At 37.1% G+C, this 25,700-nt stretch overlaps 4 protein-coding genes and 3 long non-coding RNA genes across 8 annotated transcripts; 4 read left to right on the forward strand and 3 right to left on the reverse strand.

The window, feature by feature from the left end:
- Positions 1–1,040: 1,040 nt before the first annotated feature.
- LOC125051325 lies at positions 1,041–5,303 on the reverse strand. Its single transcript, XR_007117264.1, has 4 exons — positions 4,591–5,303; positions 4,446–4,525; positions 3,565–3,819; positions 1,041–1,538 (listed from the first exon to the last, which is right to left on the reverse strand). It is a non-coding gene; the product is annotated as an uncharacterized LOC125051325 (long non-coding RNA).
- An 11-nt stretch (positions 5,304–5,314) lies between these two features.
- On the forward strand, positions 5,315–9,745 carry LOC125051323 (dynein axonemal intermediate chain 2-like). The gene is made up of 7 exons (XM_047651562.1): positions 5,315–5,645; positions 6,289–6,436; positions 6,503–7,237; positions 7,311–7,489; positions 8,817–8,949; positions 9,143–9,247; positions 9,492–9,745. Exons 1-7 carry the CDS (start codon positions 5,449–5,451, stop codon positions 9,687–9,689), a joined length of 1,695 nt encoding a protein of 564 aa, XP_047507518.1. The 5' UTR covers positions 5,315–5,448; the 3' UTR covers positions 9,690–9,745.
- Positions 9,746–10,572: 827 nt separating this feature from the next.
- Positions 10,573–13,909, forward strand: LOC125051247. The gene is made up of 9 exons (XM_047651459.1): positions 10,573–10,807; positions 11,058–11,221; positions 11,323–11,503; positions 11,566–11,717; positions 11,787–11,860; positions 11,937–12,048; positions 12,251–12,534; positions 13,139–13,445; positions 13,796–13,909. The coding sequence occupies exons 1-9, from the start codon at positions 10,576–10,578 to the stop codon at positions 13,820–13,822; spliced, it is 1,533 nt and encodes a 510-aa protein (XP_047507415.1). The 5' UTR covers positions 10,573–10,575; the 3' UTR covers positions 13,823–13,909.
- Positions 13,910–14,063: 154 nt separating this feature from the next.
- LOC125051248 lies at positions 14,064–15,816 on the forward strand. Its single transcript, XM_047651460.1, has 2 exons — positions 14,064–14,372; positions 14,556–15,816. Exons 1-2 carry the CDS (start codon positions 14,082–14,084, stop codon positions 15,711–15,713), a joined length of 1,449 nt encoding a protein of 482 aa, XP_047507416.1. The 5' UTR covers positions 14,064–14,081; the 3' UTR covers positions 15,714–15,816.
- A 916-nt stretch (positions 15,817–16,732) lies between these two features.
- On the reverse strand, positions 16,733–19,499 carry LOC125050987. Its single transcript, XR_007117231.1, has 2 exons — positions 19,081–19,499; positions 16,733–17,141 (listed from the first exon to the last, which is right to left on the reverse strand). It is a non-coding gene; the product is annotated as an uncharacterized LOC125050987 (long non-coding RNA).
- Positions 19,500–19,616: 117 nt separating this feature from the next.
- LOC125050986 (inosine-uridine preferring nucleoside hydrolase-like) lies at positions 19,617–25,006 on the reverse strand. Of its 2 annotated transcripts, none has more exons than XM_047651099.1 (8): positions 24,856–25,006; positions 23,952–24,044; positions 23,699–23,798; positions 23,435–23,603; positions 22,820–22,936; positions 21,834–21,970; positions 20,618–20,804; positions 19,617–19,776 (listed from the first exon to the last, which is right to left on the reverse strand). In XM_047651099.1, coding segments are annotated over exons 1-8 (948 nt in total). In that variant the 5' UTR covers positions 24,858–25,006; the 3' UTR covers positions 19,617–19,633. The 2 variants fall into 2 exon arrangements, with proteins under 2 accessions (XP_047507055.1, XP_047507053.1); XM_047651097.1 differs by lacking the exon at positions 24,856–25,006 and adding an exon at positions 24,323–24,536.
- Positions 19,977–20,788, forward strand: LOC125050988. The gene is made up of 2 exons (XR_007117232.1): positions 19,977–20,210; positions 20,574–20,788. It is a non-coding gene; the product is annotated as an uncharacterized LOC125050988 (long non-coding RNA).
- Positions 25,007–25,700: the final 694 nt, after the last annotated feature.

The following is a 25,700-nucleotide window of genomic DNA, read 5'->3' on the forward strand; positions in this document are numbered from 1 at the left end:
TGAATACACATAGCGAAGCGTCCTTTACCTCCAAAGCTATAATGGTTTTGGTCTACTACTTACGAAATGTGTCGGTATGTACTGTAAGGCGTCTAATAAAGCCTGGAACAAGCTAGTAAGAATAAGGAACAAATGGGGAGTGACTCAAGATTCCTACTAACCAAGCCCCAAAGGATTATAACGTCTTACGATATGACTGTTACCTGAACGTTGTTGTCTCGACGAGTGCTAATAAAAATTATTCTCATTTTAACAACGTGTTTAGAAGCATTATTTTATACATTTCCTAATACGATATTGGAATTACATACAATTTCTAGGATTTGTGCACATTTCCTAGGACATTTATATATTAAATAGTTTTCCAAATTATATTTTGTACATTTCCTAAATAGCTTCGGAATTATATAAATTTCCTAGGATTTGTATACAATTCTTAGATTTCATACATTTCCGGTAACATATATAAATAGACCTTAGTCGAACAAGTTATATGATAAGTTAACATATGGTAGTACTGAAACTGAATCAGACGCTTTACGATAAATAGTGCATTAAATATTATAATTGAGTAGGCTCGGGCGGGTAATGATATGCATTCATTTGTCGCGTTTCCCCTCCCCCGCATCCCTTCCGCGACTCTGTTCTGCCGATAACAACGCACAATAAATTATTATTTGTCCGATTCCATTTTACTCGCGTATTTATGACGAATGATAATACCCACGAAATATATTGTGTTTTATTGCTTCAAATTATTATGAATGCTTTGTCACATTCCATTCTACACTGCTCTGTGATGTCGCGAATTATTTACCTTCGATACTCTGTGGAATATTATGGTGTCGATATCATTTTTTTTTCCTACTCATTTTTTTCTTAATACAAAGATGACGAATAGCACCGATGGTGTTTTTTTAAAAGCGCTTTTGGGGTTTACTTGCCTCATAATGCATAATACAATCACAGCAATTTTAGAATATAACTGCGAATTTAAACTAGGTGCCTTAAATTTACAAATTAAAGATGGATTACAATTAAAACTGTTTAATTTTTGCGATACGTACTAATGTATATTAACTATTATTACTTATGTTATAGAAGATACTGTTTATAATTTGATACATTTGTAAATTATATAATATTAAAACTACAGATTGTATTTACTTCGTATCATTAAATAGTTTTCAGAAAGTTTCAGCGTGCGAGAAACAATACTGAGGGTGCAATTATTACGATAAGCTTTTTTATGAAAATATTAGCGCTGGCAAGTATTGGAGGTATATGTACTGGTACTTGGTAAGACTAAATTTTTAGAGAAGCTACCATTTTTATCATAGACATTTAATGTCGGGTCCGTTTTTACTGGCCATATATTCTCCTTTAAAATACAGCGTTCCATCTTTGTAATTATTACATTATTATTAAGGGTGTGCCCTTAGCCGATTTTAACCATGATACCTTAATATTTATTTATATATCTATTCCAGATTTTAAGATGATTGACCGCCGCCATTTTTTTCGCTCCGACGCAAGACCTGGAATAATATGAATAAAATATAATTAGACATTGCCATGTCAATGCGATCCATTGAATCAAACATGCTGACGTGTATTAGATACGTATGTATCAAAACTATTATCTGTTTCGCTTTATGAAGGTTTTATTTGTTTATTATGGTAGGGGAGCCCAAGAGGGGATTTCGGGATTTACTAAAGCGCGGCAGATTAATATATAGGGGGATACCTTGTACCCGGTTAAGTACCTCCACAAAATATGAGGCCCATATATAAGGCCGCCCGTGAAGGAGACAAGATCAGATTAGTAAAAAAAAATTGACCATCAGAAATTCCCGAGCGCGTCAGATTAAGGTAGGGTGAGTTAATTACATCCTAAAAAGTGTATATTCCACTAATCTGACAATTTGAGAGTGACGGAAAAAAAGGGGAGGGCAACAAAGTTGTAAAAAAAAACCGTCATCTCGACATTCTCGAGCGTAGCTAATTTTTTTTTTATTTTGAAGGAAATAATTCAAGAATAATGAAAAATATATAATCTGACGATTTCCGCAAGCCGAAATAACAAAAAATCGTCGATAAAGTTAAATGCGTGCTGCTGCGTGATGCCTACATTTCCTTTAACCGATCGGAATCTACTAAACGGCGTTCTAAATACATATTTCCCTCAAAATTACATTTCCTGTGAATTTGAACCGATTCGGACCGATAGATTTTGAGAAATTTTGAAAAATCTTAAAAAAATAAGAAATATTTTTTTTAAAAAGTGGTTTCTTTATTGATCAACTTCAAAAACTAATCCGCCTTTGAGCTTGAAAAACCACGTCGATCGCCACCAAGCTCGTCAAAAGCGGTTGATTAGTTCGAGAGATATCGTGAACGAAAGAAACCCGAAAAAGTGTTTTTTCGGGATTACTCCGAAATTTGTGGTTCTATCAATTAAAATTGCAAAATTACTTATGATGATGATAAAACTGCGTCGAATGCCGCCAACCGCGTGAAAATTGCTTGATCCATTCAAAAGTTATTGCGGTTTGAAAATTCCAAAAATAGTGTTCTATGAAAATTCTATCAGACTTTCGAGCTGGAAGAGCTCAAATGCATAGACATGTTATTTCTTTGAACTCAGCGAGCTCAAAATATCAATTTTAAGCGCCCAGAAATGGAAGTAGCGGGAAATTGCAGGAATGGCCCTTTCGGTGAATCGTTTTTCTAAATTTTTTTTGTCAGTTTAGGTGAATCCCTCTAGATAATCGTCAGATTATGAGACAGTACGTTTAGAACATAAAGATGAACCACATATATCTTAATCTGACGCGCTTGAGTATTTCAAAATTGCGATTTTTTTTGCATATTATGAAAATGGCCGTGGGTTTGCGTCCCATCGAAATCGTCAGATTAGTGAATGAGAGTTTTTTTTTGGTGCACTTAACACTCCCTTAGAAAATCTGACGCGCTCGATATTTTTTTTTTTTTTTCATTTTCAACCCTTAAATACAACCACCCGCATCATGCAAACGATCAGATTAACATACGTACATTATTAAAAATACGTAGGGCATAGATGCTATCAATATCTGACGCGCTCGAGGATGTCCATGCAACAGTTTTTTTTTACATATTTAACTATCTATAGCCGCTTCCCCCACCGATGAAAAGGAATTTATCATATAACATTTTTTTCTTCTTTTTATCTAAGCTTTGCATCCCAATAGGTCTCTACGACGCTCGAGTAAATCCCCATTTAGCATCGTGGGCTCCCCTACCATTATATTATATTTAAAACTAAAATTGGTGACTTAGTAGGACAAGATATAATTAAACAAAGTTATATATGTTATCATTTATCACATACTTAGTATACGGGAAAGCATAGCACGTGTGACTTTTAAAATAAAAAAGCTTTTAGCATAAAGCTTTAAAAATTTTCTTTTCTTTGGGGTTTCCTTTCGAGTGTGCCCTCAGTCCTAGTCCAACACGTGACATGGTACGACATGATGCTACATCCAATAACAATAGAACGTTTCGTATAGGTTTTATCCTCACCATTAAAAACCTCGTACTTCTGGGCAATGGGTCTGGTATTGATAACCATGTTTTTTCTTCTCTTGGCTTATGTGTTTGGACTGCTAGGAGCGGGTGGAGTTGGTTCATACATGGCCTTAAGAGCAGCATGGAGGCGGTTCAGGTCGACCTGCTGTGCCTGCACTTCTCGTTGCACTTCCTCTAGAGACAGCTTGACACACAACCATTCCGACTTGTGTTCTAACGCCTGCTAATTGCCGACTAACTGCTAAATCACTGGATTTTAAAATGTTAGGTAAGAGTTTTTTGTGAATATTTTCTTTTTTTTTAAACGTCATGCGTTAAAGAGATAATTTGAATTTTTTACAAAATTCGGGACATCATCACGGTGCGATTAATTTGTACATTAGAAAGTTTATCGTAATTAAAGTGTTGTAAAATATATATATATTTTTTTTTAAGACAATTCACACCAATTGACCTAGTCCCATGCTAAGCTGGTGAAGCTTGTGTTATGGGTACTAGGCAACGGATATACATACATATTATAGATAGATAGACATATAAATACATATTTAAACACCCAAGACCAAAACACAACACCAAATGCTCATCACATCGATGTTCGTCTCAGCCGGGGATCGAACCCGGGACCCATGGATTCGCAGTCAGGGTTATTAGGTTTATTAGGTTGTCTCATGTCTGTGCTCCGTGGCGTTAAAGTAGGTAATGTAAATAAAAATGAAGGATTTGTGTTCTATTCTGAGGGAAATTCTTGCAATAAGTCAAGCGTAGACAGTGCAAAAGGCGTCTAATATATTCGCATATTGACTGTATCATGAGGACATTTTTTTATTTGGAATAAAACTGATATTGAACTAAGTTAACTAAAATTTGATCACCTTAGCCTCCTTAATTGCTGCTTGGCGGTTAACTTCGAATATTACTATCATCGAACCAATTAAGAATATCACAATTTCACCTAAAAAAAAACAAAAGCGGTTATGAAGTAGACAGTGTCGAGTCGCTGTGTACAACAAGGCATACCGATAAGATCTCCTCCTAGCTCCAGGGCTCGTCGGCGTGGCATTGGCGGGGCACGCGAAGCCACCAATGCGGGTGATGCGGTTCCTGCAAGACGCAAAGCTGCGATGCGCGCGCGCCACTCTGCTTCATGATATAATATCGCAACCCGTTCACATATGGCGATGCTGAAGCGGGGATGTGACTTCGCATAAACCTTAACTCGACTGGCCACTGGTGAACTAAGCTGGCGTGCTATCTGCGTCGCCAGCTTAAACAAGGGAAAATGCTCGGCGACCATTATTCTGTCTGCTCGCCTCCCTGCTTTCGTGACTCCCGCGCAACCAATTTGCACATCGGACCTGACATTGTAATAATCATAATAGGTAAATTTCTAAAAATAAATTTCTTTGCGTTATAGTTATTTTGACATTTTATAAAAAATAAACATTAAATATTATCGTTGTCAGAATCGCACGTTACCATAGACCGTAAATATTGTACAATAGATAAAGGTTCTCCAAATTACAAAAATATTACAATATGCTTAGACGTATATGCGCTTTCCATGAATAAGATATATTATTAGATACTTGTAAATAGCGAAACAAAATTAATTTTATATATACAGATAATATTGCGATGTTTCTGGCTAAACATTTTCATAAAAATATTGAAAATATATATTTGACGTTTTATGAAAATGATATTATTGTTATTTGCATGTCATATTGGCGCGAGTTTTCTATGAAATGAAATCAGTAAAGGATTAGTGTTAATATTAGGATTGTTTTATGATATTATAAATATCATTTGTCGGAGTAATTGGTTAATCTATAGTTGTATATAAACTTTTTAGTTGCTTTGTAGAAATAAAGAATCATGGAGATTACGTTTAGTTATACAAAGAAGAGATGCGAATTCGGGCGACAGCCTCTATTTTGCGAGCAGGGCCCGGAGTTATGTGACTCGGTGCCGCCTAACGTCGCTGAACATAAGCATTATATTCTACGCAACCCGGTGCACCAACCTACCCAGAATACTCCTTGCTTCTCCGAGCACCACATCAACACAATAAGGTAATTGTAACTTCTGTCTAAATCTACATTCAAAATTGCGGTTTGCGTTTCGTTTCACATGTACTGAAATACACACTGCTTGAAATATTATAATAATTAATAGAAAAGTATTAAATGTACCTTTTGTTTATCGAATTTGGATAATATTCCGTATCACGCCACCATGGAGGGGCTGGTCTGCATTTCCCGCAGCGCCGGAGCTGTCCAAAAAACAGTTTTCTGTTTGGTTTTGTTGTCCCCACAAGTATAGGTAGCCACAGCACTTATGCTTGTGTGAATACAGGAGAAAATTGGATTTTTTTATACCCAAAAAAAGTCATGCGCCATTATAACAATACTAGTTATGATGTTTACAGATTATAACGCGACTGTAAAAAAAAATCAGCCTCAAAATCGCTGGTGGCGCGATGCGGAATATCTACCAAGAATTTCAATACAATACACCAAATTATTTTTAATTTATAGACGCAATTCCGGTAGTCAAAATTACTTGGAGGGGTTCCAATCAAGGTCCCCCGAGACACCTACGTAATCAGTATCATCAACTTCAGGCGACGTATTGCTAAATCCAACCCGATATTCCCGCTCCTTCTCCACAATTTTACTCTCCACCATGTGTAAGTTAGTACCTATGTCGTTATAGAGCAGAGTACACAACTACTGGAGCCAATCACGCTGAAGGTGGGTGGCCAAAAGATGTGAATGTGGTCGACCCCGAAGCAACACAGCGATATCGAAGAAAAATTGAGAAAGACGACAATTACATCCATTGTGTTATGTCCCTAGCACCAGTACGTATGATTGTATCCTTATAGATATATTGTATGTATCTTTATCTATACAATATATGTTTTCAGGGTATGGATCACTATGTGTTGCAAAACAATGCGATCGATATGTACCGCACATATTACGCTGAAATGGCGACACTGCCGCAAGTAGAGCGTAACAGTTGCCGTACTGTCAACGTGTACCGCGACCCCATGGGCCCGCGCCCCATCGCCGCCATCAGCTGGCAGCCCGATGGTGGACAACGATTTGCCGTCGCCTACTTAGATGTGGACTTCAATCGCATCTCACGAGCTTCATTACTTTCTTACGTCTGGGATGTGGAAAACGCCAACGATCCTGAAGTAGCGTTAGTGCCACCCGTACCACTGCTTGACCTGCAGTTCAATCCACGGGAACGAAATACTCTGGCTGGTGGACTTCTCAACGGACAGGTAGGCGTATGGGACCGGCGGCGCGGTGGTGTCCCGGTCTTGCTTTGCGCGCCGCACGTAGCACACCGAGATCTTGTGCGTAACGTGATCTTTATCAACTCAAAGTCAGGGCAGGAGTTCTTTTCGGGAGGGCCAGATGGTGCCTGCAAGTGGTGGGACATGCGCAATATGGATGAACCCACTGATGAGATGATTATCGATGTAGTGAAGTCGTCGTTTGACGTGCAAACAATGGCCAATGCGAACGGCATTTCTGTGATGGAGTACGAATCCACGATTCCGACGCGATTTATGGTCGGTACTGAAAACGGGCTGGTGGTCGGTGGCAACCGCAAGGGCAAAACTCCTATGGAAAAGCTACCGGCGAAGGTGAGTACATGGCAATATGGCACAGGTTCCTAAGTGTATGCAGTAGTATCCTATAAATCCTTTTTGTCGGTAGTTTGAGGCGCACCTGGGCCCAGTATGGTCGCTGGAACGAAACCCTGGATTTCTTAAAAACTTCCTCACAGTAGGAGACTGGACTATGCGTGTTTGGAGTGAGGATTGTCGTGAGTCTGCTGTTCTTTGGTCGCCACCAAATCGGCAGAAAATAACTGCCGCAACTTGGAGCCCCACTAGGTTAAATTTTTTTCTTAATTAAGTATTAACTTCAATCAGGGGGTGCGGTACATCTATCACTATACACATACGGATGTGGTAATATCTCGTTTCAATAACCTATTTATAGAACGTCGAAATCGCAAATTTACACCAGAAATAAGATTAGAAACAAGTATAGTGGAATGCAAAACAACGATTTGTATACGTAAATTCAACGTTAAATTATATATATTATTCTTTTTAAATGATTCAGGCTGATATAGGCGAGATTCATAAAGTATGTGAAAACAATCAACCGAACCAACATTACTGTTTGCGCTAAATCGGTGTCAGTCAATGAAGGATGACAATTGTCGATTTTGACTTTGACACGCGGACCGGAAATAGTAGGGGGGTTCCGGCGTAATGGCGCAAGGATCATGGGTTAAATTTTAAACGCTGTCGCGTGCGCACTGAGTATAGACCACACCGTACCGCATTTACTTTTATTCATTACTAGCTGGCCTGGCGAACATCGTACCGCCTAACAGTCGATTCTTTATTTTTTTTAATACTTATTCTGCTATTCGGGACACCGGTCTAGTTAAGATAAAAAAAAGAAAGTTGATATGACAAAAAATACATTATGTCAAAAAATAAAAATTTACCTTCCCGGAACCCCTCCACTAACACTTGAACTTTATGATATGGTATTAAAGTTATTATTACGAATATTTTGTATGGGAATATAGAAAAGTGTTGTTTTTAGACTTTTTCACTCAATTTGTTTTAATTTTTCTCTCCGTAAGAACCATCCTCGTACTTCAAGGAATATTATAAAAAAGAATCAGACAAATCGGTCAAGCCGTTTTCATATTATTTCGTGACAACGGAAAACGGGTTTCATTTTTATATATATAGATAAACTAGTGGACCCGACAGACGTTGTCCTGCATGATATTTCAAGCAATTAGTAAAGCAAAGTATGAAAGTACCGACTGCAGCGCCATCTGGCGGGCTGATTTGTGAATTTAACCATTCCCAGACCCCCTTGAACACACACAAAAAATTTCATCAAAATCGGTCCAGTCGTTTGAGAGAAGTTCAGTGACATACACACTCACAGAAGAATTATATATATAAAGATAATAGGATCCAGTGGTAGGAGTGGGTCACACCATCGTTGATGGTAAGTGGTACTCTTAGTCTGATCGATTAGCGACAGCCCATAGACGCTGGTTCGGCAGTATTAACTTCAATCAGGTATTGTACCGAGGGAGCATCCTGGATATAGCTTCCGGATAGCCAGGCCCACACAATAACAATACATATTTTACGTAAAATAATCATGAATTGTGTTCGTCAGGCTGTCGCTGCTTGCGGCGGTGCAGTGGGATGGTTTGCTGGCCACGTGGGATCTATTACGGCGTCAACATGAGCCTACTCTTACAATGCACGTGTGCGACGAGCCTCTTCTGCGCTTGCGCATGCATGAGGGGGTGACTAAATGTTTTTAAAATCATTTAAAGTAACTATTATAACGAAGTGGAACTTTATTTTAAAGAAATGTAAAATTAATATTATTATTTTTACTAGTTTCAAAATAAATTAATAAATACTATCAATAATCTTTGATGTTCTATTACTCGTATCTTGAACAATTGTGTCGACTTTAAAATTGGTGGGTTGCAGGGTGCGTTTGTGGCTTGCGGCAGCCGTAAAGGCAACGTCTACATGGTAGAGTACTCACAAAACTTGACACAGTCTGATAAGAACGACAAAATACTTCTGACTGCGGTAAGTACGTAGGGTCCATCAAGAAAAGAGCGTACTAATTCTTAAAAGGCTGGCAAGGCAATCGCGAGCCCTCTGGCATTGAGAGTGTCCATGGGCGGCGGTATCACTTAACATCAGATGAGCCTCCTGCCCGTTTGCCCCCTGTTCTATTAAAAAAAACCGTAGAATGCCTATTAGCCTATTTACTAAGCGCGCGAATCATTTCAGAATTTGCGGTCGTATTACATCGTTACTTTTCTTACAGATGTTAGAGCGTGAGAGTAAACGAGAGCGTATTCTCGAAGCGCGTATGCGTGAGATTCGTCTTAAGTTACGACAGGCGGAGGAAGGCAGTCCAGCCGCATCTGTCACTGAGTTTGACCCAAGTGTTGGAGATCGCGATCTGGCGGAGGCTACGGCGGAATACATGCAGGGCGTGAAGAAGGAGCTCGCTTCCATGTAGCCGCTCCGATTATATTCTTTGAACATATTACGTTTATTTTCGTCGCAATTAAATGAATTGAGAATCTTTTGAAGACTTTCATTGGCACACATCAGCTACCCTTTAATATACCCCTTTATTCATTAACACGAAATCCAGGCTAATAGTTGTTTAAACTATAGTACTTTTTAGTCTATTTCTGTCAAACTGAGCTCTAACTTTAGATATTATTGCAAATGCATTTTTCTTGTCTTGTTATCGGTAACTTTTTAAATATTTATTTACTCAATTATATTCGACGACTCATTGGTCTAGTGGTTAGTACCCCTGACTGCGAATCCATGGGTCCCGGGTTCGATCCCCGGCTGAGGCGAACATCGATGTGATGAGCATTTGGTGTTGTTCTTAGGTCTTGGGTGTTTAAATATGTATTTATATGTATATCTATCTATAATATGTATGTATATCCGTTGCCTAGTACCCATAACACAAGCTTCACCAGCTTAGCATGGGACTAGGTCAATTGGTGTGAATTGTCTTTAAAAAAAAAAAAAAATATTGCAAATTTAAACAAAAATGTGTTTATCACACTCCTACTTGTACCATTTACAGGTACTTTCTTGAAAACCACGTTACTCAATAAGTGTATTTTTTATATATTAATAATATTATATTATTTTACAATATTTTAACGAAAGAGCTATTTATCGCATGGTGCGCCGCTCGTTGCTCGCAGGATAGAAATAGATTTGGAATTCGGAACAAATCACACCGAGCTTCAGACACGAGGTAAAGACTGTTGTGATAATATAAAACGAAAACGTTTCTCTTTAACCACTTTCCTATCTAACAGGAGTATATAATCATAGGAGAGGAATACTGACACTTTTCTCAAGATATAATTAGCATGGAAGAGGTCCAAAATAAGTGGAGGAACAACGATGGTTCAACAGTAGCTGTCTTGCAAGCTGTGTTTTGGCATATGTCACCATCAGATCTGAGCCGAGCCGCCGCCGTTTGTCAGATGTGGCGCGGCGTTGCCTCTGCCGATTTCCTATGGCGTCATTCTTTGATGCCACACATCTCACCGGACGCTATGCGCACACTACGAAACACATCGGCGAATAACCAACACATAGGTAAACAAATAATCCCAAGGCAAATAAGTTGTGCCTTCTGCGCCTGACACACCTCTAACTTTGGTTCTAACAAATACCGGTCTCCAATCGTGGATTAATTGCGCATATAAAAATAAAAAAAAACCCATTGGCGCGGTGCCGAAGTTTACACGCATTAATTTGAGTTGACATTCCTCACCAATACTAATTAAACATATGTATAATCGCGTAGAAAATTAAACTGTATAACCAAGCTTTGTGTTATACACAGCATCATGGCAGGCGTGGAGCTGGCGACGCGAGGGAGCACTGGCGACAGCGCAATGGACACGGCGTGCGAAGTTGCGACCCACGGCCGGAGCACCTCTCTTGCACGTTGCTATAGACAAGACTGGCACTCATCTCGCACTGCTCGCGGAACAAGCTCAGCTTTCTGTAATACTGACTGCTTAAATTTCATTAGTAGAGAACTTTTTGATATAATTTTAAACATTTAGTGGAGAAGAGAATAATAAGAGAATTAAAGTTATTTTCAGATATGGGAGCGGGATGACAGCCACGACGTCACCGGCTGGCATGAGGTGTTGAGCAAACGCGTTAGCGACGAATGGGGAGTCGAAGGCGCCGCCGAGTGGGCACCAAACTGTCGGCGCCTGCTTATTGGTGGCCCACTCATACTGGCTGACCGTTGGGAATTCCTTGTGATTGATTTTACAGGTACGATAGCTAAAAACTGAGATTTAAAAGTATCTACCACCTATTTCAATGCTCTTGTGCAGCGGACTGGAACTGTTCAGTGGTCTGTCGCGCGTCGAGTTCACCTGGCACGTGGCCAAACTGGTTAGACGACGCTCACTTCATCACAATGCACGCGCGTCTTGCTGCCCCTCATTGCGCAACGACCACTGTCTGTATCAACGCTACTACACAGGTACAGCCACCTTCTAGCAGAGCTCGAATTTGGCGCTTCCTAGTTTGATCAACTTTTGTTTTGCCATAGGGAACCCATTCGGAGTACGTTGGCGTAGTAGCGCCATTACTTCGCATCTACAACGAGGCCGGTGCCAACATCACGTGAGCATAGAACGCACGCTTTTACATGCCAACATATAACAGGACAGTTTTACTTAACTTAATTTACTTTGTAAAGACACACTCTTGTCGTAGATTTGCCTGAGTCTACCACTGAGGATCGTCAGCATGATGAATCTCCCATACAATGTAGAGAGCCTCACGCACTTTATTATCGCTGCTTACGAGAGGTATCACCATTTAAACAAAGAAATTTTTTTTTTTATGTAACACGAAAACCGAGAAAATACTAAATAAAATACCAAATTAAAAGTGTCGAAAACAGTACCATCTCAAATGATTTAACCTTAACTTCTACTAAGAAAATGTAATAAAAAGATTAGTTGTGAAAACATATTTATCGTTTTACAATTAAAACTTAACTTTCTACAGAAAAGCGGTTCGGGGCAGCGCTACCTCATAGTGAGTGGGGGGTTACGTGGAGGAATACGTGGTGAAGCTCGCGCATTACTCGGCTGGCACTTACCAGCCTCCTTTGACATTCCACCCGTATTCCTACGGGAGGGGATTGCCGAGCGACTTCTCGCGCGCCGACAGCGCGAAGCGGAGCCCCCGGAAGAGCCTCCTGGGGAGGAGGCCCTGCGAGCGTTGTGCTCACTCCCTGATGCCAGCTGTCCGCTCCCCGCCACTGTGCTTGGCCTGGTTTTGCACCCGTCGTATGTATACTTTTGTTTTTTTTTGGTTTTTTTTTTATTTTTTATAAAGACAATTCACACCAATTGACCTAGTCCCATGCTAAGCTGGTGAAGCTTGTGTTATGGGTACTAGGCAACGGATATACATACATATTATAGAAAGATAGACATATAAATACATATTTAAACACCCAAGACCTAAGCACAACACCAAATATGCTCATCACATCGATGTTCGTCTCAGCCGGGGATCGAACCCGGGACCCATGGATTTGCAGTCAGGGGTACTAACCACTAGACCAATGAGTCGTCCATATTGTATAGACAATATATTTGAGTTTGACGAACTACTTCTTCCATTTATGAGTTATTAAGTTTTTACTAACACACATTAAAGTGATTATACTCTTGAAGCCTTTTCTCTCTTTTCTTATCTTTTAAAAAATACACGTTGAATTGATAATCACTTCACATTAGGTGAGCCTTCTGACCTTTTGCCTTCTGTTCTATAAAAAACCTCCTTCTCAGTTTATTTGTATTCGGATAAAACGTGTAAATACAGTTAACGTGATTATTCATTTAGATTAAGTTCATTAAATTTAGGTAACAAAAATTGCTGTTATAGGGGCAGAAGCGTTTGGGTGACAACCACAGAAGGCATAGCTTGCGTATCACTGCCCGCGATGCAGCCTGCATTGTGGCTGCCATTAGGTCCTAAAGGTGCTTCGTTATACCGAGTGCAGCCACACGCTGATCATGACTATGTGGTTAGTCCGGTGGGTGGAGGTTCAGGTGCTGTAGAAGTGTGGTCAGTGAGAAGTGGGGTCCACAACGCCTCGCTTACCCATGAAACCCCGGCTCTAGCTGCACTGCTGCTTCCGTCGCCACCCTCGGCTCACGCCCTACTCGTCCTTACCACGGAGGCGTTACATGTTTGTAAAATCTGAATATATTTACATCACAATACTAAGAATAGTTTGACCAGACTTCTTCTCGCATTGCAGAAAGGCAATTCTATTGAGTTAATTTGCAAGCTTACTTTACCCAGTTGTTGGATTGGCCATAGACAGTAATCGACCAATCACTGCGTTGGATGAAGTAAGATCGCAAATGAAGTCAATCATTGACTTTTACAGTGTTGGATGAAAGTTGTATAGTTGTAATATGAATTATAATTATACATATAATTATAATAACATATAATTATAATAACATACATTTTTATACATATCCATTATTCATAATCAATTCTGGGTATAATTGTATTGTGTTTGTATTACAGATTTGGCAAAGCTGCGTACCCATTTAAGATGTGGCGTGAAAAAAGTATTTTTGAGCATTGTTTGAATTGTTAAAATTTAATCTAAATATGTCAAATATAATTTTAGTATAAAAAGTTTTATTTTTCAATTGTCTTTGAGGTTCTATCAGTATAAATAAGCCAACTAGATAATATTTTTTTTATCCACGACCACCTAGTATTTGAGTCCTTACTATAGTTTAACTGTCTACATACGTGCTGCACACGGTTATTCACTCACCCAACAAGCCGGATATCCTAAAGAGACATGGTGTCGGCCGTCACTAGCCGCGGACTTGCTCGATTCACAGCCATTGTCACTTCGGCGCGTCACGCGGGTCATCAGCGCTCTTGTCACGGCATACGAGAATCGTGCACGCCTAAAGAGCGACCACCGTGCCCGCCATGTGAATCACCACCGCCACCAGCCTGCCGCGAGGCCACCCAAGACTCACAGTGTGCTGTCCGCAAAGTGTGCTGCGCGCCGTCTTCCGGACTCCGCCCACCGTGCCCACCACCAGAGCCCCCATGCGCTCTTACATGCGAGAATACATCGAAGGTACATATTTGTTGAATCGAATCATGCTTAAAGCCTAAGTTTTGTATTAAGATAAATATATTTTATAAAGAAGCCGCATTATTTTGTTTTTATTTAACACTGCTATGCAACAAGAGGCTAGTTAATGTCAAGCGTTGTATGTATTACATAATTATTTGAAATAAATAAAATTTATACTTGCAGGTTGCGAACGTGACTATGGAGGCACGCCAAGTGGCGGGATGTGGCGTTCAGCTCGACCGTGTGGCGCAAAGACTTGCCGCCGCCGAACACCGTCGGCGTGAGCAGTACGAGGACGAGGCGAGGCAGTTATCGCAGTCGAACCTGTCACCCACACCTGCCGAACCTTACAACCTGAGGGGCGTGCAACATTGCGCACGGGCCACTGACGGCCATGACTACGTCTGCGCCCAAACACCAGCTCCCACGCGCACCTGTGTTAACGGCGTTCCACCGCCACCGACGCCGGTGCCACTCAAGTCCTCTAAAGGCTGCGAAATTAGAAGAAATCACTACCTCGACCCCTGCGCTCATAAACCACGAGTCTTTGTAGAAATAGATCGAAGTGAAAACATTAAATGTACTGAGAAAACTAGTAGCGAGAAAACCGCTACTAAGTCGACTTGTGCACGTAAACAGTGCGGGGAAAATAAAAAAGAGTGGTGCAAATCACCGCCTCAGTTGGCTAATGTTCCGCCACCCTGCCGAGAGCCTAGTTTAGTTGAACGACTTCGCCGTGGTATCGGTGGCACCGACGGTAAGCCCTCGCACCGTGCCTTGCACACTCGCCCCAACACAGGGTCCATGCTGGCTGCTCTCGTCGTCTCCGGTTCTGAGAACACACCTCAGTCCGATAAGCTCTCGGCTATTTTGAAAGATACAGAAAAATATGAAGAAACCGGAAGAGGGCGCACAATTGGTTTGATTAACAATAACGCAAAAGCAACGAAGTCGAACTTCGGGTCTCTTGAGTTACAGATTCCATCAGATGCTGATTCTGTGAGGGTCAGTGTGACTCTAGATGTCGCACAAACCGCTGGAAATGCAACGGCCCGGCAGGCGACAACGAAATGCGCGCGCCGCGGGTCTTCGGACACGTGGCTTTCTATAAAAAACATACAGAAAAAACTTTCAAGCAGTAAAAAGAGAGATCCGAAACCATCTGAAAAAGAAACTAGCTGCCCCGTGCCACCGCGGGTCATTCCTGCCAATCCTTGCGCCCCTTCCCGTTCGCAGCCTCCTAATCCACCCCGTACTCCCTCCAAGGCCGACCCCTGCGCTCCAAAGGATAACCGCACACGTTCCGTTTGTGCCTTTTACCCACTTCATTTTTTATCGTGATATAGAAAATAAATAACAAAAATTATTATAAAAATGTATACTTCGGAGTGTTGATATAAACATCAAAATTCTTGTAGACGTTTAAATATATTATGCAGTGATATCTCGTCTTTTAGTAACATTAGTACACCATAAAATTTCACCGATTTTTTTAGTGTTCTCATGAAGGCTTTGGATTCAACATGGACCAGGCCCTGTTAGCCCCTGTTGGGGAATTATGTTAATTGTATGTGTTATGCCCGTCACATTGTGTTATCAGAGGCATCTGTGCAATTTTGTCGCAACTACTATCTAAGCTGAACTGGGGTGTTCATTCGATTTGTTAAACTTACGTGGGTTACACTAAAAGCTGCTTAAGTAACCTAAAGAATAAATCATTTATTTTATTAATAACCATTTAAAATACAGCCCCCAAACATATTTGTATAATTTGTAATTAGTAACAGTAAATATTTTAATATATTTTACAAAATGAATTGTGTTTAAATTATACTCGTAAATAATTCGAGTACCAACGCCATCTTCTGGATATTTCGGGATCTTGCTTATCAACATAAAGTCATACAACCTCTATTTTTTATCTTTAAGTTAATACTATTAAGTTTACCTCAATAGTAGGTACAAATATTAATATTAATAAAACATACACATTTTACTTTTATCAACTTATAAGATTAATCATGTGGAAAAGAAAGCTCAAGGTTGATAGGCAGTATTAGGAATAAAAATTCCTTTTAAAAGATTTGACAGAATCTATAACAGTGAAATCCACACAAGTTTTTAGCTTTTGAATAATAAAACTATTACGTCTTAGTTGAAAGTCGATATTTTTATGTGACCTAAAAATTTAAATGCATTTTATTGGTATATCAGACATTTTCTACATTACATGGTAGTACGTACATAACAATTTAAACAAAACACTTATCTTCAATGTAAAGCTCATTTGGCTTCCATTCAAAGACATTTTACAATCACTCAAATAAGATCACACTCATAACATTAATAAAACGACACAAAATGAATTACATATTTATTTGCTCACAAATCACTTCACTAATCTAAACCATTACTCTCACAGTAACAATCACATGTGAACCAACCAGAACCCGTGGAACTACACCGATCTGGCCCTCGTGCTTCTGCTTCGCAGGCTTGCTGGCAGCTTACTCCGAAGCCACTGCGGGCAGTGGTATAATAATTAGCAGAGACGCTCATAGCAAGAATTAATATTATGAGGTAAAACAATGTGACCTTCATGGCTAAGTCTGACTGCGAAGTGCTCGCCGTAGCTGCGTGGGATGTATATATTAGCGATGTATTAAGTATGTTGCTTTGTCTAAGAGCTTGTTTAGGAATAAACCCCTACATAAGATCTTTCATTTTGATATGAATATTAAAATAACATAGGTGATTTTTATTGCAATCCTATAGAGCAAGATCCCAGGGCCGCCAGACATCACGTATTTTCTGACGGATGAAATGTGGACGATTGGGTAGTGTTAGTATGTACTATGATCGTATGCCTACCTGCTAGCTTGGTCAAACGGCCAATTTCCAGGTATCAGGTAATCAAGGTACACAAAAACATTACTTACTTCACGTAAATTCTCATGGCTGATTTTTATATATGTTTTCGAGTGTATAGTTAAAAATAAATTGTCAATACTCCCAGACACTTTCCGTCGGCCATATTGCTTAACAGACGCTTTAAGGGTCTCAAAATAATTAGTCAACTTCACGTAAATTCTGACGCTCCATTTTTATATATGTTCATCCGACAACTATTTTAAAAGCTTTGACAAGAAGACAGACCGATCCAAGGGGCCAATCATCCCCTAAACTAAATTTTAATATCTCTATGAGTGAGAGAGCATTATCTACGCGCATGAGACTGAGTGAGACCGACTGCGCTGTTAAAGCCATGAAAATTACTTGAACAGATATTTTATAATTTTTAGAACTTTTGTTGACCAGTAAATTGTAGCAACAAAAATAAGAAAAAAATTGACACATAATAAATAATACTAAAGTTAGCCGACATTTTTTTTTTTCAATTTATTAATTAGAACTAAAAAATATTTTTTAAAAATACCACTTATATTTAAATAGCAGCAATTTTTTAAATTAATTATTTATTGGAAATTTGGAAACAAAGTGGAAAAATATTAATTCTTCAATATTTCTTAACAGTGGCTTTTAATCTTCATTATCATCATCATCAAATATCAATCTTGAAATTGAATATCTAAATCGTGATCGTCATCATCAGCATTATCCTTATTTTCTTCCTCTGTAAAAAACAAGTTAAACAATGAAGGTCTGAAAAAACTAAAAAGATACAAATAATATGAGAAACGAAAATAATTTACCTGATTGTTCTTCCAGCGACTCACTGACAAAACCCGGTAATTGATCTCCATCGAACCAATGAAAATCATATTTACCATCTTGTAGTGTCCAGCCATTGTTTTCGGGGTTGAAAATATTTATTATCTTCATACTTGCATTGTTCCAAAGCTAGCCCGTCGAAACTGTTGCCAAAGATCACTTTTACAAGGTGGTAAGTTACAGGCATCGAAGTTTCTTAAATTCTTTCGATTGAATTCTTCATTTATATCAGATATCATGTATGTAAATGATAAACAACTGTAGTCTGGCAGCATCTACATCAATTATTCCAGGAAAATTGTAAACATCACAGATAAATTTTTGTATTATGTTGAATACACGTTCTTCTTCATCTACATCACCAACAAAATCCAACGTACCAAAACGGTGAAATGCTTTGTTGGTACTCTTCATTTTTCTTCAAAATATTAAACGGCTTTTGCTTGCCCTTTTTGAATAATAATAATTTTTCAAGTAATTTTCATGGCTTTAACAGCGCAGTCGGTCTCACTCAGTCTCATGCGCGTAGATAATGCTCTCTCACTCATAGAGATATTAAAATTTAGTTTAGGGGATGATTGGCCCCTTGGATCGGTCTGTCTTCTTGTCAAAGCTTTTAAAATAGTTGTCGGATGAACATATATAAAAATGGAGCGTCAGAATTTACGTGAAGTTGACTAATTATTTTGAGACCCTTAAAGCGTCTGTTAAGCAATATGGCCGACGGAAAGTGTCTGGGAGTATTGACAATTTATTTTAAACTATACACTCGAAAACATATATAAAAATCAGCCATGAGAATTTACGTGAAGTAAGTAATGTTTTTGTGTACCTTAATTACCTGATACCTGGAAATTGGCCGTTTGACCAAGCTAGCAGGTAGGCATACGATCATAGTACATACTTACACTACCCAATCGTCCACATTTCATCCGTCAGAAAATACGTGATGTCTGGCGGCCCTGGGATCTTGGACCAACTAATACTACTGCTACCCGCTTCTTTTTAATATTATATCACGTTTATCACACGGCTCAGTACATTTTTCTATCTAAACATATTCATATCGGTTAGATTTAAAGTTAAATTGTGGTTATTTATCTTGTTTGTATATTAGTTAAAACATTTATGTGATAAGTGATAACCTCGTATAGATAATTAATATTTATAGATGTCATTGGATCTTATACTATGTGGGAACCAGTTTCATCCCACGTCATGTCAATATGGAAAAGTTTTCCTTATATTTTGCAAGAAGGAATGTTTGTTTTCAAAACATGTTTATAACTTTTATGCATATGGTTATTTAATGTTTCTGCTCACATTATTCGTTTTTTATATAGATTAAAATGTTTGTGAGCTGTCTTAACAGACTAGCTAACTCGAGCTAGGAAACTCGAAAACGTAGGTGTAATAAAACAAACTAGATTTTAATTACAACATCAGCACTGTTCAATCACTTATGGTTCAATTTTCAATAACTACCACAATAATATTAAATTAAAACACGTCTTTTCTCTTCACTTCATTTATTGCAACTTAAAGACTATAGAAGCACTAAATAAATCAATTAAATATTGTTTAAATTCTTCCATTTTGATCGAATAAATGACTCTTACATTTGCGTCGTCCTTCTCAACAAATGTATTTGTATTCCGGCCCCTTTTATCACCTGACAAAAAATATAAACAAACATATAATACTCCATAATATAAAATATAAAAATACCCTTTTTTATGGCTAAAAACAATAATGCAAACTAAATAAGTCTTAATAGGTGTACTTAATTTATGTTAAGTTTATTACGGTAGTTGTAATATAATTTTTCTATTTATATTTGAATTTGTAATTAGACCCTTTTAGTTAGCAAATATTGGACCTTCATACTTTTATATTTGTGTTAATTATAATAAGTTTATTTATTTATTTTTCATATAACGCAATGGCTTATGTATAAGGAAAAGCCGATATAATATATCAGTCGATGGTCATAAATAAAACCTGTATCCTTCACATGGGTTTTTTCCTTCTCCAATCCAATCCAATCGGGTACAGACTGTGTCTTTAATGAACATGATCAAAGATAAGTGAGATCTAAGGCCAATAGTCCGGTCAATTTAGACATCCAAGATGCATATTATGACGATTACAACTCTTTCAAATTTTTGAATCGTTATATCTCAAAAACGGTGGCTCTTAGGAAAAAAAGTATTTAGACATTTTTTATAGATAATTATCTGATCTACAATTTTTGTCTAAACTAATTTTATGATAAAACTTACCATTTTGCTGAAAATCGCGAAAAACCCGTTTTTGTGATCTTTGACCCCGATTAAATTTTTTTGCACGTGCCGGATCGATGTGGACTTTTCACATTTCCTTTATAATAGTGTATTGAGCAATCCTACCAATATTCAGCCAAGTGGGAATTTTTGTAACCTTGGATGTCTAAATTGACCGGATTACAAGGCGCATAAGATAGTGCCTACTGTATTTATTTGACATTTACATACCACAAAGAACAATATCATTTTTGGCGTATTTATACTCTCCAACTAATTCTGGTCGAAGAACAATGGCTACTACAGCAGGATCAAGAGCGTGCCATCTATCGCTTTTAGGAAGAGTTATTCTTTCATATAAATTCAGAGTCCTGACTATGTCCGAGTCCATTGCACCAAATACCTCTTCTCTCCATTGCTGTAAGTATAAACCTAGGTGAGACTATAATACCATTTATATAGGCTATTTAGAGGTTTAGCCTTATCAAGAACAAGCAAAGATACATTGACCCCAATACAAATTTTTGTATGGAACACTTTAGAATAGCTCCGTGGACATCAGTTTATTAGGAATAAGAATAACATGATTCAAATAAAACTATATCCTTAATAAGCTGGATCTTGTCATGTTATATTAAAACTTTAAATATTAAGTTGTGGAATAGGCTGGCCGACTCTAAACGATTGGCTATCTCTCTATCAATTTTTAAAACTCTTCTGTATAAGCATTTCTTAACCTTATCTTATCCTGATCAATCGTGACTTGTGTAATTCTTGTATTTCCTTTTCTTTCGTATTGCATCACTATAGTATTCACTGTTCATGAATCTGTAAGATTAGCTTTTAAGTTTTTAGTTTGTTTTTTTTTTGTATTACATTTGGTTCTGCACTTCTTGCACTCATGTTTTTTTTAGTTTTTCTCTTACTAGGGTGGCCTGGAAGAGATCGCTTATTAGCGATAAGGCCGCCCGTTGCATCCCTTATAATTTGTATGTATTGTGTTTCTTTTATTTTTATTGCAACGTGTGAATAAATAAATGAAAATAAATACAGTGTTAGAATGTAAGTCTTACTTAAAATAATATTTAAGACTCAAAAATCGATCGAGGACTACTCAGCGACTATGAACAAATCTGAAGTATACAATATACATGCATGTGGCGCATATGAAATGCCTGCATGATTCATATGAACTTGTAGGATCACCTACAATCACTACGATGACGTCACACCCTGCACGCAGTCAATGCGGTCGCTAAGAATAACCTCTCAACCTTAACCATTAGGGCCTTCGGGCTTGTCAGTAGTTAGACTGGTCAACGATCCAGCCTTTAGGTTGGAAGAAGCGCACAACATCCTTTCTTCACTAAGTCATGGCCCACTGGATTTATTGTGAATTTTGTTTTAATTATTTAACCTAATGTACCTACTCATCGTATAAACTTACCCGTGAGAGATTTAAATGCGCCATAACTTGTGAAAAGGGCAGAACAGTGACTTTTTCTGGAGTCGCGTGTTTGGCTATTATGTGGTAGGCTTCCACATCCATGTGAGCATTGAATTCTGCGTCGGAAACTTCGTCATCTGATAAAGGATATAATTAAATAAAAAAAGGGTGCGTGTACTTATGTACGCGCATAAGTTATACTTCTTTGGCATTATTAAAAATAGTTTTTGATTGCATGCAAATAATTAATTACAATTAAATAATCAAAGACTGGAAAAGGAGTCATTATAGTAAATAAAGTTCAGTTTACATTTGAAAAATTAAATAAATAAATATTTATTATTATTCTCTTACATTAAGTGTAACATAAATTCTATTATTATTCGAATTTTGTTTTTAAATTATGTTCAATGCCGTAGCATCTTCCGTGGGCAACTTCATTCTGTTAATTTTGTGTCACGGTGCGCGCGCATCGTAAAATTTCACTCTCATAAATTTTTCATAACGCGCCTAAAGAAGTATACTTCAATAAAAAAAAATCTCTAATTTATAAAAAAAAATTTAATATATTTTTTACAATACTTTTAAATGTTTAATATTATGTGTTTTGTGTATATTATGTTATTTAAATAATTGTGGAATTCTGAAGACTAAATGTTTTATGCTTGCACCAAAACTAAATGATAGTGATACGGTTGGATGTTTTTAACTTCTGATAAGTTATCTTTTTTTAGCTAATGTATAAAAAATATGTCATCCATAAGATAAGAAATTTGTTTATTGAATATATAGGTTTGGAAATATCATATAAAATTTTATATTTTAACCCTACAATAAATTCACCCCAGCAAGAACACCAACGATTCTTTACATATTATACAAACAAGTTTAATTGATAAACAACACTATCTATGCCTCACTAACACTAAATGCGTGGAGCTTATGATCAGAATTTTATATATAGAATAGGTGACATAAGAACTTACTATGTATATGTCCAGCACCAACATACAAATGTTTTATCCGTCCTAAGAAATTAGGATCCAAGGTAATTGCCAAAGCAATATTTGTCAATGCTCCCATTGTTATCACTGTGAGTTGTTCTATAATTTCAATCCAAATTATTAAATATTAATAAGTTTAATATAATAAAATAAAAATAGTTTAATTCTGATGTTATTAGATAATATGCTAGTATTAGTGGCTTAGGCTGTTTGCCAATGGAAATTCAATATAAATACTTATGTGTTCTAAGTTATTATAAGTGCTTCTTAGGTGAAGGCAAACAAAGTAAGGACACTTAAACCAAAGTATTGACAGACATCCGGCACAGAAGGCGTTCTTGTCCCTTAAAAAATGTAAATGATTGAAGAAACGGATCGATCGTAAAGCGTATAGAGATGTAGTGCCACTGGATTACTGTGTTACTTCATGATAAATATGAGAATCAAAAGTGTTTTTAGTAATATTGTGTATAAAATAACACCTGTCACCATAGCATAAGGCAATGCATTCAACATATTTGTATTGTGTCATAAATATTTCATCAAAAACAATATAGCACAAGACTTGAACTTATATTTCTGTGTATAACTTAGCACCTTTGTGAGTTTTCGAAAGTTCTATCAAAGCTGAAACAGCATCTTGTTTTGCAGCTGGAACTAAATCTGTATGGACCTCGTCTATGTCTCCCAGGCCATCAAGTCCAAAATAGTCTCCAGCATATGGTGTGGTGACTAGTGAGGCTTTGGATCCTCTATATATAGGCACCTGAAAATAAGAAATGTTTAATTATTATTTATTTAACATTGCATTGAAAATATAATATTGGATTGTGTTGTATTGTGTATGTGTTTAAAACTTACATCTTGCCGCTTTGCAACTTTCAAAATCTTCTGATTGTTGACAAAGACATTGTTTTCATTTGTATTTCCATTCCCAGTTGTTAATCCTACCAATTTAGGCCTGTAATATAAAAACAATTATATTGTGATTTAATATTTTGTTTTACTTCTACTCCTGGTCCTGGTCACACTGTATTATCAACTAAGCCATGGATATGTTTGATAATAGTATAATATTATTTTTAAAATCTATAAGTAGCAAAAGAGGATTTACCCATCATAGTACTTCTCATTTAATAAGGCTAAGAAAATAGCCATTGCATCATCTGCTCCGGCATCATTGTCGATCAATATTTTAGACTCACACCTGAAATAAAAGGGATAAGATTAAAATACAACGTTTTTATATAACAAGGTAATAAATACTTACAATCATCATCTTAAAATAAATAAAATAATAATTAATGGGTTAATCATTAAAGTTTTTTTTAAATTAAGTATTTATCTCCAACTCTATTGTGGTTTAGCCCATGAGATAATTGTTTGAATGTTGGTTTAATATCATTCGAGTAGTGTACTAGTAAGTTACTAACTAATGAAAACTAAATTCATAAAATTATAATTAAATATAATTAGAGTACTTACTTCACACAGTATGTCACTGAATTTAAAATCAAAGCCAAACCAATAACAAATATCATTTTTTTATTGTGTTATCAAATGCACGACATATTTCTCGAACAGACAACAGATAAAGACTACATGTTGTGATTACATTAAGATTTAGGATGATTACAAACATGACTACAAAAATCTTAAATTTCAAAATAGGGATTTTACTTGTACTAGTAAGTCCTCACTATATATTATATAAACTTTGTTAGTATTATTTCATATGTATTATATTAAATACATGTCAATGTATTTCAATGTCCTTTTTTTTCAGGTAAATTACGTAAAAAATAATAATAATTGTAAAAATAATATATTAATTTTGTTAGTTAGTTTTTTTAGTTATTATTGTTAATATTATAACTAGCCGCGATATAGGTTTGAGATATTCAGGATATAATTTAACAAAGTTAATATAATATATAGTGAAAATGTTATAACATATTATCTCTATCACGTTTAAATTTACTTTAATCACACTTTGATTTTTGTAAACTACTACTCACATATTATGTTATAAATTTTCTTTACTTGTTCTTTTATTCTACATTAATAAAAAACCGTCGACGTGTATAGATATTACAGAATATATTAATGTAGGTTTTTTTTGTTCTAAATAGTTCTAAATTCTAATAGTTGGCAAATGTTTTCAAATAATATAATCATTGATAATATAATATTTTTATTTTCGCCCAAAGGGCAGGCTAAAGTCTTTCGACCATAATATGTCACCGCCATAAACATGTTCTTTTCCAAGATTATTTGGTATTTTTTTTCATACCACAGACTACAAGACTGAGGTATTGGGGCTTGAAACAAAGTCACTTTGCGACAGACGTGACTACTGACTAATGGCAAACGAAATTGTATGGTAGCTCACGTTGTTTCACAGGACCATTGCCATGCGTGGGTCACGCCTGTTGTTTGTATGTACTATTAAATACAAAAGTATACTCAGATATTTCAACTAAAAATATTTTTAAGCTATTGCATAGATTTTATCCCGGGCTTTGAGCGCGGCGACCGAATCAAGAAATTCCGTAACGTAAAAAACCGATGACATAGACACGATGACGTAATATAGGTGCGGCAAATACGCGTTAGAGTGGGACAGAACGCATACTGCGCATTCCCATCTCTCTGACGAGATCGGTGACGTAGCGTGAGCGCGGCCGGTGCAGCCGGTACGCGTTAGAGTAAGACAGACTGTTTAGGCGTTTTAGTCTGATTCTGGTAGAGTGGTAGATTGAAATAATATCAAAGAAAAAACTTGAATTAATATCAAAGAAAAACAAATAAGTACTGCACAAATAAAAAATAAATAAATAATTATAACTGCATAAGTTGATAA

This window comes from Pieris napi, chromosome 7 (genome assembly GCF_905475465.1).
Source record: "Pieris napi chromosome 7, ilPieNapi1.2, whole genome shotgun sequence".
Lineage (NCBI taxonomy): Eukaryota > Metazoa > Arthropoda > Insecta > Lepidoptera > Pieridae > Pieris > Pieris napi.

Coding starts and splice junctions, on each gene's coding strand:
- LOC125051247 (XM_047651459.1), top strand. CDS start 10,576: ATGGAAGAGGTCCAAAATAAGTGGAGGAACAACGATGGTTCAACAGTA. Junction 10,808..11,057: donor GGCGAATAACCAACACATAG/GTAAACAAATAA, acceptor TGTTATACACAG/CATCATGGCAGGCGTGGAGC. Junction 11,222..11,322: donor CGGAACAAGCTCAGCTTTCT/GTAATACTGACT, acceptor AGTTATTTTCAG/ATATGGGAGCGGGATGACAG.
- LOC125051248 (XM_047651460.1), top strand. CDS start 14,082: ATGGTGTCGGCCGTCACTAGCCGCGGACTTGCTCGATTCACAGCCATT. Junction 14,373..14,555: donor CATGCGAGAATACATCGAAG/GTACATATTTGT, acceptor TTATACTTGCAG/GTTGCGAACGTGACTATGGA.
- LOC125050986 (XM_047651097.1), bottom strand. CDS start 24,378: ATGATATTTGTTATTGGTTTGGCTTTGATTTTAAATTCAGTGACATAC. Junction 24,045..24,322: donor TCAGTGACATACTGTGTGAA/GTAAGTACTCTA, acceptor CTTTTATTTCAG/GTGTGAGTCTAAAATATTGA. Junction 23,604..23,698: donor AAGTTGCAAAGCGGCAAGAT/GTAAGTTTTAAA, acceptor TCTTATTTTCAG/GTGCCTATATATAGAGGATC.
- LOC125051323 (XM_047651562.1), top strand. CDS start 5,449: ATGGAGATTACGTTTAGTTATACAAAGAAGAGATGCGAATTCGGGCGA. Junction 7,490..8,816: donor GCAACTTGGAGCCCCACTAG/GTTAAATTTTTT, acceptor TGTGTTCGTCAG/GCTGTCGCTGCTTGCGGCGG. Junction 9,248..9,491: donor ACAAAATACTTCTGACTGCG/GTAAGTACGTAG, acceptor CTTTTCTTACAG/ATGTTAGAGCGTGAGAGTAA.